We start from the raw sequence: 20,000 nt of genomic DNA, 5'->3' as shown, positions 1-20,000 counted from the left end.
TGGAGGTGCTGGTGGGCCTGTCGAGGGAGCGGTGGCAGGGGTGGCCGCTGTCGCGGCTGGGGAGGTGGAGGGCTACGGGAGCGCCGGTGGCGGTGGCGGTGGGCTGGGAGGGGGACCCGGGGGGGTTGGTACCCCCCGGATAAGGCTCGGCGGCTCTTGCTGCACGCGCCTTTCCGTCACCCAGGCTTGTAGCATAGGTAAGACAAAACCAAACCCAATCAACTAACCCACCCAATCAACCCTCTATACCTTTTTTCCTTCTTCTTCTCGCTCTTGTTCTTTTTGATACTTTCGATCACTTTTTACCAGATTTTTTTTTTTAAATCTATTCTTTTTTTCGTTTCTTTTGTTCGTTCGTTCGTTCGTTCGTTCGTTCGTTCGTTCGTTTGTTTTTTCTCAATGTTTTTAATTTTCCTCTTTGAACTTCTCGTCGATCGATCAACTCGAATATTATTATTAGCTTTCGTTTATGTATTAACGCGAGAATTCGATGCAACGACGATTCTTTCTTTCTTTCTTCTTTTTTCTGTATTTTTTTCTTTTGCTTATTTTTCTCATCGGTTATGAAAACGTATTAGTAGAATGCAACGCGCTCTCCATTACGCTTCCTCTCTTCCTCTCTTTCTTTTTTTTTATTTATTTATTTATTTTTCATTCGGGAAATCAAGTTGCGGACGAAATGCTACGTGTATGCAACGCGGATGCAAGTACTGTTTGTTTTTCGTTTGGAAATTCAGACGCTACTAGTAATATGACGTGTATGCAACTCCGGATGCAACCCCTCTGTTTGTTTCCTTTTTTTTTGATCTTTTGTTCAGAAATTCAAACGCGACCGCAATGAAACGTGAATGCAACTCAGACGCAACCCCTGTTTACGTTTTTATTTTTTATTCATAAATTCAGACCCTATCGAAATGCAACGTGAATGCAACTCATAAGTAACCTCTGTTTACGTTTTTATTTTTTATTCTGATATTCAGATGCAACCGAAATGCAACGTGAATGCAATTCAGATGCAACCCCTCTTTACGTTTTTATTTTTTATTCATAAATTCAGACGCAACCAAAATATAACGCGAATGCAATTCAGAAGCAACCCTCTGTTTTATTTTTTATTTTTTATTCATAAATTCAGACACAAGCGAAATGCAACGCGAATCCAACTCAGACGCAACTTCTGTTTTCGTTTTTATTTTTTATTTATAAATTCAGACGCAACCGAAATGCAACGCGAATGCAATTCAGATGCAACCCCATGTTTTCGTTTTTCATTTTTTATTCATAAATTCAAACGCAACCGAAATGCAACGTGAATGCAATTTAGACGCAACCCCTGTTTCCGTTTTTGTTTTTTATTTATAAATTCAGACGCAACAGGAATGCAGCGATGTCGCAACGCGGATGCAAACCCTCTTTTATTTTTTACTTCTTATTAACGAATTTATTTTTGCGTTTTTAGAAATTCAGATGATACTTTGTCTTAATGTTATTGTTATCATCATTATTATTATTTTTAATTTTTTATTCTTTAATTTATTTTCTTCGACTCACGAACTCAATCCATAAGAAATTTAAGTCGTTCAATTTTCATGATAATTTTTTAATAACAAATCAATAAGCAATAATTTTTATATTCTTGAATTGTTTTTACTAATGATTCGAAAACGATTGATTTTTTTTTTTACTGATATTATTATTACTATTATTAAATGGTGAACGCTAATCTAAGCCGTATGCAAATCGGACGTCCTGCGGTTTCCAATTTTTTCTTTATTTTTTTTTTATATATTTATTACTATTCTTTCTTTATCTTTTTTTTTCTTCTTTCTGTTCGTTTTTAACGACGAATATCATTATCCACGATTTCTTTCTTATTTCATTTTACTATCTTTTTTATTTTATTTTATTCTTTTTTCCATTGAATAAATTAGATACACATCGTCTGTCTTCATACACACACACACACACACACAGACACACATATATATATTTTTTTAATAATTTCACAACAAATGCAGACGCAAGACGTTCTTTATTTTTCTCGATCGTTTCTTTTTTCGTTTCTATTCACCGATCAATCAAAAAGCAAACTCGGAACTTAAATTAAACGGTACTCTACTCGTTGTCGATATTTTTCAATAACAAATAAAGATTCAATTTCATTTTAATTTTTATATTCTTTCCTTCGTATTATTTTCCTTCCAAAAAAAAAAAAAAAAAAAGAAAAAACAGAGGAAGAACCTGAAACATTCAACCGTTTTCCATTTTAATATTTTTTACAATAATGAACGTGATAGCAATCACCGATCATTTTCTTTAGCTCGACATTATTTTTATCTCTCTCTGTATAAAAAGAAAAAAAAAAAAAAAATAAAGAAAGAAAAATGGAATGAAAAGAGAAAAAATAGGAGGAAGAAGTAAAAAGAAAGAAAGAAAAAAATATGCAACCCAGACGCAATCCGAACTTAATCCTCTTTTTATCTTACGAATAATTTTCCATCGACAACAAGTTTGCCGTCGGCGACGACGTTCGAACAAAACGTCCTCGCTGATATCCTTGAAAAATTTTTAATGAACGAAAACTATACGAAGAAAGAAATAAAGCAAATTTTGTTAATCGATCGTTAATTAGTAAAACTTGTTAATCATTACGTTACGTTAAGCGACGATTGCAAAGAATAAAAAAAAAAAAAAAAAAAGAAAAAAAACAAAAAAACAAAAAGAAAGACACACAAAAGACAAACAAAAATTAATATTAACACATCGAAAATGAAAATCTTGAAATTTGCGATTTCTAATCGGCAAAGAAACGATTAGAACGTTTTACGAATGATAATTGACAATGAAATGATTACGAACGTTTTACGAATTCTAATCGACCACGAAACGATCGCTACGTTTTATGGATTTAATCGTTAAAGAAGCGATTAGAATTAATTTTAATGATTAGATCGATTATTAATTATCCGATTAATATTTGATAAACGATTCGATAACGTGGACAGATGTCATTGTTTTATTTTCTTTCTTTCTTTTTTTTTTTTTTGATTTATTTTTTTTTCTTCTTCTCGTTTTCTTTTTCTTTTGAAAGGGTGCGAAGAAGATCACGAAAAAATGGCGATCGTCGACGACTCGACGAGAAAATCAGATTAACGAATCCGTTTTATGGCAGGAAGCGAGTCCGACGCGTGTCGGACTAATCCTAATCCTAATCTGGTTTAGATCATACCAATTCTCCCTTCTATCGTGTATTTTCTCTCTCTCTCTCTCTCTCTCTCTCTCGTCGTATATTTTTTTTCCTTTCTTTCTTTCCGTCTTTTTTTTTTTTTTTACTCTTTCTTCTCGCCTTTCGATCATTTTTTTCTTCTTCATTGCTTCATTATATAATTTGATTTATTTATTCATCGTCATTTTTATATTTTCTCATTTCTCATTTCTTACTCTCTCTTCTTTCCTTTCGATCATTTCTTTCTTTCTTTTTTTTTTTTTTCATTGCATTTTATTTACTTATTTTATTTATTATCTTAATTTCATTTGCATTTTCATTTTTGTACTATCTTTTCTTCTTTTTTTAAAATGGAATTTGTAATACTCATCGAAATCATTCATTCAAATTTTCTATGTGATTTATTTCACACACGCACACACATACACACACACACACATATATCCTTTTTTATTTATTTTCTTATTTTTTATGCGATCCGTAGAAAATTTTTAATAATGATCGAAATCATCGATCCATAGAATTTCGTTTTTATTTTCATTTTTTACTGTTCCTCATTTTCATGCAAATTTTTACAATTGTGGAGAACAATGATTTAGACTTTTTTGATGTGATTTATTTTATTTATTCATATATATATATATATATTGTTTATTTTATTTTTTATGTGATTCAAGATTCATTAAAAAATTTTTAATAATCATCGAGGCGATTGTGTACATGGATTTTGCTATTTATTTATTTATTTATTTATTTATTTATTAATTTTTCTTTTTTATGTAATTTTTTATATTCATTGAAGTCATTGATTGAGATATTCTATGTGATTTATTTTATGTTTGTATATATGTATATATACTTTCTTTTTACTTTTTCTTTTAACTTTTAATATAATTTGTAGATTATTTTTAACGATCGTTTAAATAATTGATTAAGATTTTCTGTGAGAAATGAACGATGAATTTTTGATTTTTGAAAATTTTTTTATAATAAACATTATTAACGATCATTTAGATCAATCAATCGAAATTTCATACGATTATATTTACATTAAATTTATACAAAATTGCTGACAGTCATCATGATCATTGATCTAGATTTTTTCTTTATGAGAGATTCATGACAAATTGTATTTTCCGTTAAGAAGCAAAAAAAAAAAAAAATATATATATATATATACTTCAAAATTCCACTTACAAAATTTCGTACAATCGCATAGATCGTAGATCACAAAATTTTCTATGATTTTACTCTCCTTTTCTATTATATATTTATCATTTTCATTCGATTTATATAAAAGTACATAATAAATTAATAATTAACTACGATCATTGATCCAAAATTTTTTTGTTTTCGTTCATTCTTTTTTTTTTTAAATCCAACTCGCATATAAAAACAATTATTCATAACCGTATCTAGATCATAGATCGAGATTTTCCTTGTAATTTTTTGTAGGCTTTTCCTCTATTTTTTTTTTTTTTTTTTTTTTTTTTTCATCAAACCTGTAATTACATAGAGTGTCTCGTTTCAAACGATCTATCATCACATACTTTTTTTTGTTGTTGTTGTTTTGTAAAAAAAAAAAAAAAAAAAACAAGAAAAAATATAGAAAAATAAAAGAAAAAGAAAAAGAAAAAGTTGAAAACAAAAGTTTCTAGAATTCTATGAGGGAAATAGAAAAAAAAATTATATAATTTATATATTACAGCTATTTCGATCGTAAAGAACATTATTGCGATTGGACAGTTACATTAAACCTTTAAAACGCCATAGCTTGATGAAATATCGATTAAAGAGTACGATGTAAGTACTCGTTGCATTCGTATTGACATTATCTACAACTTTTGTTCAGCTTGAAATATCGATTTCCATTGAAAAAAAGAAAAAGAAGAGAAAAGAAGAAAAATTATTACGACTTGAGTATCTCGACAATAACGCCATCTGCGAAATAGTTAAGAAAAATGAGACGTTACACCCGATCTAAGAAATCTAATATAATTTCGTTCAAAAATATTTCTTTCTTTTTTTTTTTTTTTTTTTTTTTAAATAAAATCGATAGGATCGTAACTGAAGATACCCGTTAGCGTTCAGACGAAAATGAATCACCTGATATTTATCGATCGTTCGTAAAACTTAATAAAAATCTCGATGGAAATGAATGGAACAGAATTATAGAATGAAACAACAAGTAATGATGAATAATAAAATTATATTAGAAAAATAAATCGAAATAATTCGACAGAAAATAAATTAAAGGGAAAATAGCACGATCGATGATTGAAGAAAGGGAGGAGAAAAGGAAATTAGAAAAGGATAAGAAAAATAAATTAATGGGAAATAAATAGGAAATAAAAGTGAAAGAGGAAAAAAGAAAAAGAAAAATTTAATGAAAAAAGGGAAAGAAAAAAGAATAAAGAAAATTTTTCTTGGTAACAACGCTTGTAAAATCTCTTTCTGGAGTGTCCTTGGGTCTCTATCACCTCATTCTCAACGCCCTCGTCGAGACCTCTCACGAGGGATGAGATGCGCAAGGTCAGATCTTAAGGGTGGGAGGAGGGTTGCTAGGTTGACAAACCTTTCCAGGGGAGAGGGACTCCGCCCATTGGTGGAAACCGCGAAAAAAGGACAGATAGAGAAACGAAGAGAGAAAGAGAGAGAGAGAATACACCGGAGGGTTTAGCGATGGCGATCAAAGCAAAAAGAGAGACAGAGACAGAAAGAGAGAGAGAGAGAGAGAGAGAGAGAGAGAAGTATAGTGAAAGAGGGAAACATGAAAGGGCAATCTCGTTTCTCGAATGTTAATTAACAATGAATAGTAATTATTGGTTTGCCAAAATCAAGCTCAAATTTTGTCGAAAAAAAAGAAAAGAAAAAGGAAGAATGAACAAAAAGAAAGAAAAGAAATTTATTGGGAAGTAAAGGAGAAAAGAGGTAAAAATAAAAAAAAAAAAAAAAAAAAAAAGAAAAAAAGAAGAAGATAATAAAAAAGGGAGATGGGATTTTGAGATGGGATTTTGGATATTAGAAATTAAATCGACTTATTTGTTTTCTCTTTCTTTGTTTTTTTGAAGTAATTTTCTATTTCTCATTATACGGTGTACAGATATTTACTAATCATCGATCGTTGAAGTTCAAATTTTATGAAACGGAAGGAAAAGATTGGTTTAATTAAATTTTAATAAAAAATTAAAGAAAAAAAAAAAAAAAGAAAAAAATTTGTTTAATCTCATTTTATCTTGTTCTGAAACGATTTGTTCATTTTATCGTAATAATAAATATTAATTATTGCTTTTGTTCGAAACGATGCTGCAGTTTTGTCGAAGAGTATTCTTAACGAATTATCAAACGAACTCTATTCTGACATTAGAAATAAATCTGCATTTGTTTATTTATTCTCTTTCTCTCTTCTCTGTGAGTAATGTTTTTATGTTTCTTTTTTTTTTTTTTTTTGTTTACGATAACAACAAACACAAATTATTGATCGTTCAAAATGATGGACGATTTTTCTCGAAAAAGAAAAAAGAAAAGAGAAGAGTAAACAATTTATTAACAAATCAAAATCAATCTCCATCTTGATATTAGAAAGAAATAGTAGATTAGTATAGATTAGATTCCCTCCTGTAATCTTTCCTACGTTACATCTATCTCCTTTTAATTCTAATAATTATTAATCTATATCTATCTCTTTTTAAATAATTGTATTCGCCTTTTCTTTATCTTTTTCCTTTCTTTCTATCTTTCTTTCTTTTTTTTCTTTATCAAAGATCATGTTATAACACGTGACTACCAAAGACAGATGCTTTTTATGGTCGTGATTAGATTAGGATCGTGGTAATTATAGTGTTACGACGAAGTGTTTATTCTTTTCGAATAATTTCTTTCCGGTGTTGGTAACTTTAAATGATTTAAGTGATTTAAGTGATTTAATACCATTTTTCTTTCTTTCACTCTTTCTTTCTTTTTTCTTTTCTTTTTTTCTTTTTTTTTTTTTTTTTTTTTCAATTAGATAAACACCATCAAAGAGAGATCTGATTAATTTAATTATGATAACTCGATTGAAAAAGAGATTAGAACTAATAATAATAAATATATGGACATCATTCATCATTATGTATGTTAATAATGTTAAGTGATTGAATTATTAAGACAATTATTTATTTTATTTTAATTTTTTCTAGATAAACAGATAGCATCGAAAGATCTAATTAATTTTAATTAATCGTAGTAATATTAATAATAATGATTTAATAAAAATAATTCAAGGAATTAATTAATAAATAATCGATGACGGTGACTTCAATTGATTTTTTTTTTCGTCTTTCCTTCTTTTGTTAATTAAAAAAAAAAAAAAAAGGAAGAACACTATCTAATCGATTTAATAATTCTGATAATACGATGCAAATGATTCGATGAATTAGTTAAGAACTAATATAAGTTGATTAGATAAAAATTATTCTTATCGAGTAATTCATTTAATTATATGTATACGTTCTCTAATGCATATTAATTAAGTATGTAAAAAAAAAAAAAAAAAAAAAATATAAAATAACTGGATGTATCGAGCCACAGGTGCCATATTATTTATTCTTGTTTGTTCCAGTTATTTTTTCTAAAATGAATAGAAAAAGATAAGAAAAGGAAAAATAACCGCATATAGGAGTTTAAATGAGTCGATCGTAAATCGATAAATTGTTCGAGTTTGTGCCATATATTTTTTGTTTTATATACCTATATCAATATTTTTATTTTCTTAATATTTCTTTTTTTTTTGGTTTGATCTACTTATTTTTCTCGAGTCCAAAGAAATTATTATAACAATTCAAATGAATTTATATCTTATCTCCGATATAGTAAATCTAATCGAGTAAAATATATATGTAAAAGTATATAACTGATTTATGGACGCCATTTTATTTATTTTTCTCTATTTTAGTTACTTTTTTACAGTACAAATAAATGAAAAAATGAAAATTACTAAATAAGAATTTAAATAAGAATTTATACATTTCCAATCGTAAATCATTTAAATATGTGCCATTTTTATTTATATATATATATATTTTTAATATATACATCATTTTATATATATATACATATATTTTAATATATTTATTTATAATTATATTTATAATATATACATTTCTTTTTATTTTAAATTATTTTATTTACAATTTAAACACAGTCGATAGAAAAAAAAAGAGAAAGAAATACGACACGATCGTACGACAGGTGCGCCATGTCTTTTAAAAAAAAGAGGAAAGAAAAAGACAAAAAAAAAGTAACTAGAAAAACCGAAACGATAGAAATGACATTTCTCCGATCGTAAACATAATCGAGTATGATGTATCATATTGTTTACATATAGATATCACTTTGGCATACATACATACATATACATACATACATATATACACACACACATACACACACATGTATGTATATATTACATGTATGTATCTATCTTGCTATACATAATCCGAACGAACGGTATTAATGTTTGAAACTAATCGATAATTCCTCGTGCTAAATATATAGATAAAATGCATTATAGAAAGCAAGAGACGTCCGTTTGAAAGCGTTATTTGTTTTTCGTCGTTCATTGACTTGAAATGGGAAAGGATATATATATATATATATATATATATATATATATATAGTTACATATATATATATATGTGCGCACGTGTGTGTATATATATATATATATGTGCATTGATATAAATATACGTGGGTATGTCTATGTTTGTGTATAAATATCGTTTGATATTCGTGGAGTTTGTTTTAACTCGAATATTTATTGATGGAATAAATAATCGTTGGAAAATTTTCGACGTGATAACTAGATTCGAAAATTTTACGGAAACTACTTTTTTTTTTTTTCTGTTATTTCGGTGTAAATGATATTTTAATTTTAATTTTATATATATATATATATATATATATATGTATGTATATATAGTAACGCAGACAAGTATGAAATATATTTAAGTGTTTTCGAAATATTGAATATATTTAAATGGGATGATAATTATATTCGGTTCGGTCGTTTTGATTTTCTTTCTTTCTCTTTTTTTCTTTCTTTTTTTCATGATCGATAAGAATTTTAAATGGGTTAACGTCCGAAAGTGGAAAAATCAATTATTTAAAAACGTTGAGAATAAATTTGTTTTGTGATAATTATTCAATTCGGATCGACCTTTAAGATTTTGTTTTTTCTTTCTTTCTTTTCATTTTTTTTTTTTTAGTCGAAAATTTTTTCCTTTTTCTTTTCTTTTCTTTTTCTTTTTTTTTTTTTTTTTTTTTTTTTTTTTAATTATCGATAAGTATTCAAATAGGCTAATAAGCGAGCGAAGAAATAAATTATTTAAAAGTATTGAGAATATGTTTTTTGTGTTATAATTATTCGATTTGGATCGGCCATTTTGTACGTTTTTGACAATAAAATTTTTCGTTTCTTTTCTGTCTTTCGTTTTTATATAATTCATACATACATACATACATACATACATATATATATATATATATATATATATATATATATATATATATATAATTCTGATTGGCTATTGTAATTTTTTTGATCGTTGAATATCCTTTTTCCTTATCAAAGAAAAAAAAAATATAAATAAAAAAGAAATAAAAGATAAAGATTTAAGAAATCCAATATATAAAACGAAAAAAAGTATAGAACTGAACACAAATGGAGATTGAATTTCAACGTGTAATCCGCCATATTGAATAAAACAAAATTTTTTACTTTTTTCGATCGAAATGAAGGAGAAAAAAAAAATAAGAGGTTAAGTAATCCAATCTATAAAAAAAAAAAAAAAAAAAAAAAAAAAGAAAATGTACAAAATTGAACAACAATTAATTAAACAAATTTTTTCTTTTCTTTTAATCAAAAGGAAAGAAAAAAATGAGCACTGAAACGTTCAATCTATGACGTAACGCGTGAATTTTCTTTTGAGAAGCAGGAAGACGAGGTCTGGCGATGCTCCTGTCATGTGCAGGATGCGAGAAACCGATACTGGATCAGTACATGCTCAACGTTTTGGATCGAGTATGGCATGCCCAGTGTGTTCGCTGTTTCGATTGCGGATCCGCGTTACAGGACAAGTGTTACTCCAGGGAAGCAAAACTTTTCTGCAGGGAAGACTTCTTCAAGTAAGTACAAATTTGTCATCATCGTTTTACAAATTTTACCTTCATTTTAAATTTTGTTTTTGTTTTTTTTTTTAATGATAATGAGAACCACTGGGAGCTTCTTCGAGGAAGATTCAATTATTTAGATTTGGGTTTAAATGTCTCATCGTTTCGAAATCTTCTTTTTTTTTTTCGTATGATAATGAGAACCACTGGGAACTTGTTCGAGTGGGGTTCAATTTTATTTCATTGATGAATGAGTAAATTATTTTATTTCGTTGAAAATGTTGAATTTGTTGTCGATGATAATAAAAAAGAAAGCATTGAGGATTTTTACGAATATGGTTCTCAATTTGATTTCGTTTCCTTTCTTTCTTTTTTTTTTTTTTTTTTTTTTTTTTACATTTTATGATATTGAATCTTTTCTTTTGACGACAATGAAAACTACTGGGAATTTTTTTGCGAATAAATTCAATTTCGAGTTTCGTTAGAAATTTTGAATTTTGTTTTCTCTTTTTGTACGATAATGAGAATGATTAAAGACACTTTTTCGAGTAAATTCAATTTTGTTTCGTTCAAAATTTTGGATTTATTTTCGACGATAATGAGAATCACTGGAGGACTTATTCGAGTTTATTCAATTTTGTTTCGTTTAAAAATTTGAATTGTTCCTTTTTTTCTTACGGTAATGAAAACCACCAAGGAGACTTTTTCAAGTAAATTCAATTTCGTTTCGTTTAAAATTTTGAATTTAGTTTTCATGATAATGAGAATAACTTGGGACTTATTCGAGTAAATTCAATTTCGTTTCGTTTTAAATTTCGAATTTATTATTGAAGACAATGAGAATCACTGTGGACTTATTCGAATAAGGTTCAATTTCACCACTTATCAATCCATAATCGATTTAATATTCGATTTGTAATAAATTTCTATCAATTATTACGAATATACAAGAGCGAGTCGAAATTATTTTTAGATACGTTCAAAAAACGATATCTAAATTGTATTAAAAAATCAATTAATCCATTTCGAAAATAAATTTAGATCAATATTTCTTTGCTATTCCAGATCTTTCAAAAATAACGAGATCTGCTGAAAATCAAAGAATTTATCTAAAACGTTTCGAAAAAGAGACCGATTTAAAAAAAAAAAAAAAAAAAAATTAAAAAGAAGAAAAAAAAATTAAAAACTTTTAACCCTACCATAGTAACTTTCCCCGTCAATCTCTAGTTATTTTCGGCCTACCGTAGTAACTTTGACCCATGCAGTAAAATTTCAACCCACCGAGTAACTTTTGACCCACTCTGTACTTTCTCAATAATAAAAATTGCAAGAAATTTTTACGATTGACGAACATAAATTATTGTTTTTTTTTTGTCGTCTCTCTCTCTCTCTCTCTCTCTCTCTCTCTCTCTCTCTTTTCTCTTTTTCTTTTTTTTTTCGGTGGTATTTACACATACATATAAGAAATACGAGAGTCTCGATGATGCTCCTTCTCTTTATTTTCTCTCTCTCTCTCTCTCTCTCTCTTTCTTTCTTTTTCTCTCTCTCTCTTTTTTTCCACGCCTCACCTTTTTGCCGATCAAGGCACGAACCGCAAGGAACGATCGGTATTCGTGGCTCCCTTTTTATGTCTCCGAGACACCGTTCGTGGCAGTCCGTATCGAGAAAAAGGCGTTTCGTGACGAACAGGAAGGAATCCTTGACATTTTCTCACATAGCTCGGCCAATACGCAGGCGCCATTTCGCTCGACTTCGTCGACTGGAATTAAAATTAATATCAAAATTGTATGCGGTCGCTACGATAGTAAAATTTCGTTTGGTATTTTCATTGAAAAATTTTTCCATCGCTATATTATTCCTACATGCCGTCTTCTTTTCTTTTTTGTTTTTCTTTTTTTGTTTTTTTTTTCTTTTTCTTTTCTTTTCTTTTCTTTTCTTAAACGTCTTTCGACTATTTTCAAAATGGCGTACATTTTCTTAGATAATGTTTTTCTCTTTTTTTTTTTCTTTCTTTCTTTCTCTTTTTTTTTTTTTTTACATTAAAAAATCAACGAAATAATTCGATTGATCTAAAAAAAAAAAGAAAAGAAAAAAAAATTTTTGTATAAACGGAAGATTTCGGTAAAACGGTGATATTTAATTTTTTAAAAATTCGACGATTATTTTCGAAATATTGTCAATTCTTTTGGACAAATTTTCTTCGATTAAAAAATAAACAAAATGGCCGAAGGTGGCTCATAAAAAATTTACAGAAAATTTCAGAAAGGTTTTATATTATTTTATATAACATTTCGAACGAAATGAAAGTCTATATCAAAATGGCGTCCGCATTTGGTCCAATCTTAACAAATTAATTTTAACTTTCTAGCTCTAATTCTAATTTTTTAATTATAGCTAGATACGATACTTTAACTCTAATTCCCATTCTAATTCTATTTCTAATTCTAGTTCTAATTGCTAACTCTGACTCATTATCTTTGGCTTTAATTTTATCTCTAACTCTAACTCTAATTATCTAACACAAAATCAGACTCTAATTTTAATTTTATAACTCTAACAGTTTTTCTTTAACAGTCTCTATTACTCTGATTCTAACTGGAATCTTTTTAATTCTAATTTTAATTCTAATTTTAATTTTGATTCTAATTCATCTAAATGTGATCGTAATCCTCTAAAACTATAACTCTAATTCTAATAATATCTAATACTCGATTGTGAAACTGTAAATATTTTTTATTGTATTTCTAACTCGAAACTTTACAATTCTAATTTTAATTCTAATTCTAATTTTAACTCTAATTCATTTAATTCCGATAGTAACACTCTAACTCTAATCCTAATTCCTATTGTAAACTTGAAGCATTTTACTCTGATTCTAATTCGAAATTTTATAATTTTAATTCCAATTCTAACTCTAATTCTGACTCTAATTCGTCTAATTCTGACCATAACCCTCTAACTCTAACTCTAATTCTAATTCCGACTATAATTTTAGGTATCCAACTGTTACTCTGATTCTAATTTGAATTTTCTAACTCTAATTCTAATTCTAATTCTAATTCTGTCTTTAATTCATCTAATTCTGATCCTCTAACTGTAACCCTCTAACCGTAATTCTAATTCCGAATGTAACCCTAAGTACCCCTTACACTAACTCCAATTTGAAGATTCTAATTGTAATTATAATTCTAATATCAACTATAATCCATCTAATCATGACCGGTAACATTCTAAATCTAATCATAATTCCGATTGTAATCGTAAATATCGTTAACGATTTCATCGTAACTCGATAATTTCTAATTTCTAATTTCTAATTTCTAATTCTAATTCTAATTCTAATGTCGAGTTTAACTTTGATATTAATTTTTGATATTAATTCTAATTTTAAAGATCGGCAAATTTTTTCTTCACCATTGTCGGTTATATCATAGGGTTTTTAATCGTTCAAATGCTATGAATAATTACTAGAACTGGAGCTTTTCAAGCTTCGTTTATCCCCTAGGATAAGGTTCTGCGATAACGTCGGTCACAGTTTAAACCTATAAATGTTCTCAGCAATTTCTGATTTTTACATGGTTACACGGTTTTCATTCTTGACGCTTATGATACGGCCGTCGGCGAATTGTGCCGCTTGACAGTTTTCAGTGGTTTTCATTGATACACTGTATCCCGACGCCATTTTTCAGCTCTCTACTAGTTAGATATACTTTTATTATATAATTCGTTTAATGCGACCCTTTTAACCCTATTTCACAACAAATTCTCTTTTTTCCTATCGTTTTCCTTTCCTTTCCGTACCTTTTTTTTTTTTTTTCTCGTAGTATGATAATTATATGTATCTATTGTGCGCGCGAGTGTCACTAATAATACATGAATTTTACGATGAAATGGAAATATTCTTTTCTTTCTTTCTTTCTTTCTTTCTTTTTTTTTTTTTTTTGGAATACGCGATATTTTTTATTTTCAAATCTATCGATAACAATTTCGGTCTAATTAAATTTTCTCTTTCATTTTTCTTTTTTCCTTTTTTTTTTTTTTTATAATAAAACTGTTCAAACATTTGGTTTTTGTCAAAATTAGTTTGAAACGAAGGATTTACGATTCGATTAGTATAAAATTATTACTATCGTTATATACATATATCTATAGGTATAAATAACTTATGACAGTTAATGATAATGTTCGAGAAAAATTATAACAAAAAAAAAAAAAAAAAAAATGATCTATCATGATCCATAAAAAATGATTTAATAAATGTCTGTTTAAATTGAAAAGTACAAATGCGACGTTTCGTATGAGAATACGTGACTTATGAGAATGATTAATAATGATTGAGGAAAATCATTTAAAAAAGAAATAAGCAATGATCTATCATGATCTATAAAAGTATGATTTAATAAATGTTTGTTTACATTGAAAGGTAAAACTACAACGTTTCATATATGAGTACGTGACTTATGAGAATGATTAATAATGTTTGAGAAAAATCATTAAAAAGAAAAAAGAAAGTAATGATCTATCATGATCTATAAAAATATGATTCAGTAAATGTTTAAGTTAAAAATTATTATTGTAATATTTCATACGTGATTACGTGACTTATAAGAATGATTAATAATGTTTGAGAAAAATCATTAAAAAAACAGAAAGCAATGATCTATCATGATCCGTAAAAATATAATTCAGTAAATGTTTAAATTAAAGATTATACATGAATATACGTGACTCGCATACAGTACATGTAACTTGTAGTGATTTTAAAAATCTTCTTTAATGTTTAAATAAATACAAATATTTCTTTCCAATTCTTTTTTTTTTAGAAATTATATTATAATCAAAAATTTATATATTAATTATGTATTAAACGAAAAAAGAAAAGAAAAACGAAAATGAAAAAAAGAAGAAAAATGTTTATACATTTTATTATATTCATAATTATCATTAAATAAGCTTTTATTAAAAATATTTAAAGATAAATAGAAAGAAAGAGAGAGAGAGAGAGAGAGAGAGAGAGAGAGATAATTTATAGTGATTTCAAAAACTTTTCCTTAATGTTTAACAAAATTCAAATTATCTCTTACGAATTTTTACATAACTGATATGAATTAAAAATTTATACGAATGATACAATTAAAAATTTAAATTTTAATTATCAATTATCAGGTATCAAATTAAACAAAAAAATAAAGAAAAAAAAAAAAAGAGAAAAAGGAAGAAAAATATCTATACATTTTATTACATTCGTCATTGTTATTATATAATATCTTAACAAATATTTAAGAAAATCGAAAGAAGTAATAGTGATTTTCGGAAGCACCCTTGCCATTTAACGAAACAAAATTATGAATTCTAACGAATTTCTAAACGATATCAATTAAAAATCTATACGAGTCAATTGAACGATTTATACGAACGATGTTATTAAAAATTTACATTTTAACAAAAGAATTAATTAACAGATATTTAATAATAATAATAATAATAATAAGAAGAAGAAGAAGAAGAGTAGAAGAAAGAAAAATATTCATACGGTTAATTATACTCTTCTAATTCTTGTTATTAAATAAAATATTAGAAAATATTTAAAAAGGGACAGAAATAAAGGGACAGAAAGAGAGATAGATAGAGAGTGACAGAGAGTGACAGAGAGAGAGAGAGAGAGAGAGAGAGAGAGAGAGAGAGAGAGAGAGAGACCTTGACATTTGCGGAAGAAATTGGTTTAAAGCGTGAACGCAAGGCCGGATCTCTCTCTCTCTCTCTCTCTCTCTTTCTATCTGTCTATCTTTATCTCTCTCTCTCTCTATATATATATATATGTATATGTATGTATGTATATATATATATATCTTTCTTTCTTTCTCTCAGTGCAAGTCCTCAGCATCAGCAGAGTTTTTTTTAGTATTAAAGAAGGAAAGAGTTCGGTAACAGAAATCGCACTAGGAAAAACTTACCTGGGATTGACTTTAATTAATTGTTGACACGTAACGAAGCGATTGACCCGCTTAAACGCGGACGTTCAGTGTTAAACGACGAAAAACGGTTTACTTTCATGTTGAAAAAGAGAGTTGCTGAGTGGAGAGAGAAAGGGGGAGAGAGAAGAGGAACGAAGTAGTACCGAGGTTCGATACTTTTACGGCCGATTATCGTCACGTTCAGTATAACTCAAGTATATATATGTATATATATATATATATATATATATGTACATATATATATATATTGTGTATGTACATACACAAACATATGTACGTTATTATTTTTATTTTCTCGTAAATCTTTCACATTTTCGTTTTGATTTTTTTGCATTTTTGTTTTCGATCATTGTCCTCTCCGCTTAGTTTTATACGTTTACTTGTTTATTTATTTTATTTATTTATATGTCCTTTTCTAATTACTTTTTTTTTTTTGTACTTTTTTTTTTCTTTTTTCTTTTTTTCATTATTTTTTTTACTGCGCTCGTAAAAGTTTTTTCCTTTTAAGCTTTCAACACTTTATATTAATGCATCGTTATGTCTATCTCGTGAATGATTAGGAAATAAATGTTAGTGTCGATGTTAGAATAACTCAATACTTTTATATATATATATATATATATATATATATATATATGTATAAATAATTTTCTTTCATTTTTTGTTCTTTTTTTTTTTTAGTTTCTTTTTACTGTTTTCGTAAACGTTTTTTTCTAAACGTTTATGAGCCTTAAATTAATTATTATTAATTACGTTAATGTACATGTTACCTTACGAATGAATGACATGTGGAAATTAGGATTAGAATTAGTGTTAGAAGTTAAGTTAGAATTAAACTTGGAGGTAGGAAAATGAAAATAAAAATTAGATTATAAGAGTTAAAGTAATTAATGATAATAATAATAATAATAATAATAATAAAAACAATGATAATAATAATGAACAAATAATTAAATTTAGCCAATAATTAGATCACAAAATGAGAATTAAAATTTACATATAATTAAAACAAACGTGAGACTCGCTAATAGTGTCCATAGTCCAAGAAAAAGAATAAATAAATAAATAAATAGAAAGATAAAAAGAAAACGAACGAAGGAACGAAACAATAAAAAGAAATAACGAAGAGAAAATAGTCGATTTAGAATTAACAATTACAATAACGTCGTTTTTAGAATTACGTGATAACGATAAAAGTTAAAAAAAGAAAAAAAAAAAATCAGAATTGGAAACGCACAGTAGTCTGCGGCGATATGTAGATACAACCTCGAAGAAAAAGAACAAAAAAAAAAAAGAAGAAAAAAAAAAGAAAAAGAAAAAAAAAAGGAAAGAAGAAGATAAGCGGACTTAAAGAGGACGAAAATGAAAGTAAAAAGTAAGAAAACAATTTTTTTAACGAGTGAAAATAAATATGAAAAAAGAGAGAAATATAAAAAAGAGAGAACGATTCAATGCCGTTCTAATTTTATACGAAAAGAAAGAGAAAAGAGGTAAAGTAAAAATCTGATAAATTTTTTGTCCTTTTTTTTCGTTTCTTTCCCCTCATTACTTCGACTTCCCCCACTACTCTCCACTCACCCCTTATTTCTCGTAACATCGCGACGAAACTTTTCTTCTTTCGTGACTTCTGGAAGTGATGAACGATCCCCTTTGTGGCTAAGGACCGTATAGACGGAGTGAATAGAGTGTGTGTGAAAGAGAGAGAAAGAGAGAGAGAGAGAGAAAAGTGTATGGGGGTGGAGGTAAGGGGGGACCCTTTGATACTTATACGAACGAGCGTATAACGAACGTGTTGTGTACTTTACGACTTAGTTTGCATTTTATCCCTATGAAAAATTCATTAGCCTGTTCGAGTGAACGTGCGCATTCGACGTCAGCGCAAAAGATTCGTGTGTATTATATTATATTATTTATTTCTTTTTTTTCACACGATTTTTCTTTCTTCTTCTTCTTCTTCTTCTTTTCTTTTCTTCTCGTTTGATTTTCTGTTTGATTTTTTCTTTTTTTTTCTTTTTTTTTTTTTTTGATTCTTTTTTCTCTTTCGGAATCTTTGTCGGACTACTAAACGATGGATCGTGTGATTTTGTGTTTCGTGCGTTTGATTGTTGAACGTACATATTTGTATGTGTGTTTGAGTATATATATATATATATATATATATATATATATATATATACGTAGATGTATATGTAAGTAAATTTGTAGTATTGATAAGTAATCGTGAAATTTTCTATCGTAATTTGGAAGATATTTTTATTACGATTTTATTAAATTCTTTATTAATTGTGATAAATAATTCGATAAATTTATAATGTAAACATTCATTAATAATAATATCTGTTAATTTGTAATAATGATGTTAATAATAATATTTTTTAATTCGTTAATATTGTCTTGTCGATTTGACTTTTGCTTTTTTTATTTTTCTTTTATCAGATCTTTCGGGTTTCCTTTTTATAGATTATGTCGTTTGAATAACGATGTATACATTTATGAAAATTATTTATTAGTAATATTATCTTCGTAGAAATGTTTAATAAATATTTTCATTTTTATTTTATTCATTAGTTTCAAATGAAAATTTTATTAAACAATATTATAAGTTAACAATGATATAATAACAATATAATAATATAATAATAATAAAAATGTATAATAATAATAATAATAATAATAATAATAATAATAATAATAATAATGATGATGATAATAAATACATAATAATATAATAATTGTAATAAAATAATAACATCCAGAGTTAAGCGTTATAAAATTTGAATGACAAAATTGTTCTTCTTTATTTAATAATGTTAAAAAACAATAATGAACAATTTACTTATATATATATATATACACTATTAGATAAAATAAATTGTTTAATATTTTTAATAATTAAATAAAATATATAATAAATATAAACGGTAATATTTTTTAAGTATTTATTTTATTCACTCAGTAAAATATGATTTAAAGTTATTCGTTGGAATGTACATATGTAGATCCCAGTAGCGACTAAGTAAACAAGATAAATCATTAATGCGTTGAAACAGAAACGTTTTAAAAGAAGAGAAGTGAAGAGAAGAGGAGAGAAGAGAAGAGAAGAAAAGAGACCGCACGAGCAGTGCTAATGCATGCAAGGATTAACGAATATAAGCTCTTCTGCGTGTCACTCTTCTCATATCTTAAAATATAGTCGGTAATGTAGATATCTACTGTATATTAATTTAATACGTTTGTATGATACGTATATACATACATACATACATTATAAGTATACATATTTATTATTAATAACGTTGGAGATATGGTTTGTTTTATTTATGAATGTTATAGTATTTTTATTAATCAATTATTTTATTATTATTGTTATTATTGTTATTGTTGTTGTTGTTGTTGTTGTTGTTTTATTAAAATGTTGACAATATATTCGTATTTTATGAATTAATTATTATCAATATTAATTCTATTTATACTTTATCTCTCTCTCTCTCTCTCTCTCTCTTTCTACTTTTTTCTTTTTTTCTCTTGGTTAGTTTTGTTGAAATTAATATAAAAGAATTACGATATGAAATAATAATATAATAATAATAATAACAATAATAATGAAAAGATAATGAAAAATAAGTGAAAGAAATTATTACTTTAAACAA

At 26.9% G+C, this 20,000-nt stretch overlaps 1 protein-coding gene across 5 annotated transcripts in view; it reads left to right on the top strand.

The window, feature by feature from the left end:
- The window catches only part of LOC122637280 (LIM/homeobox protein Lhx5), a 39,191-nt gene that overhangs the window by 1,344 nt on the left and 17,847 nt on the right, over positions 1 to 20,000 (top strand). For all 5 annotated transcript variants that reach the window (XM_043829290.1, XM_043829291.1, XM_043829292.1 and 2 more), the window contains 2 exons: positions 1 to 197; positions 10,198 to 10,390. The exon at positions 1 to 197 is cut by the window's left edge. In XM_043829290.1, coding sequence (XP_043685225.1) covers positions 10,218 to 10,390 — 173 coding nt within the window. In that variant the 5' untranslated portion in view covers positions 1 to 197; positions 10,198 to 10,217. The remainder of the gene's footprint in view (positions 198 to 10,197; positions 10,391 to 20,000) is intronic.

The sequence above is a fragment of the Vespula pensylvanica genome, chromosome 25 (genome assembly GCF_014466175.1).
Source record: "Vespula pensylvanica isolate Volc-1 chromosome 25, ASM1446617v1, whole genome shotgun sequence".
In the NCBI taxonomy this organism is placed as follows: domain Eukaryota; kingdom Metazoa; phylum Arthropoda; class Insecta; order Hymenoptera; family Vespidae; genus Vespula; species Vespula pensylvanica.
This window is presented reverse-complemented; position numbering and strand designations above follow the sequence as displayed.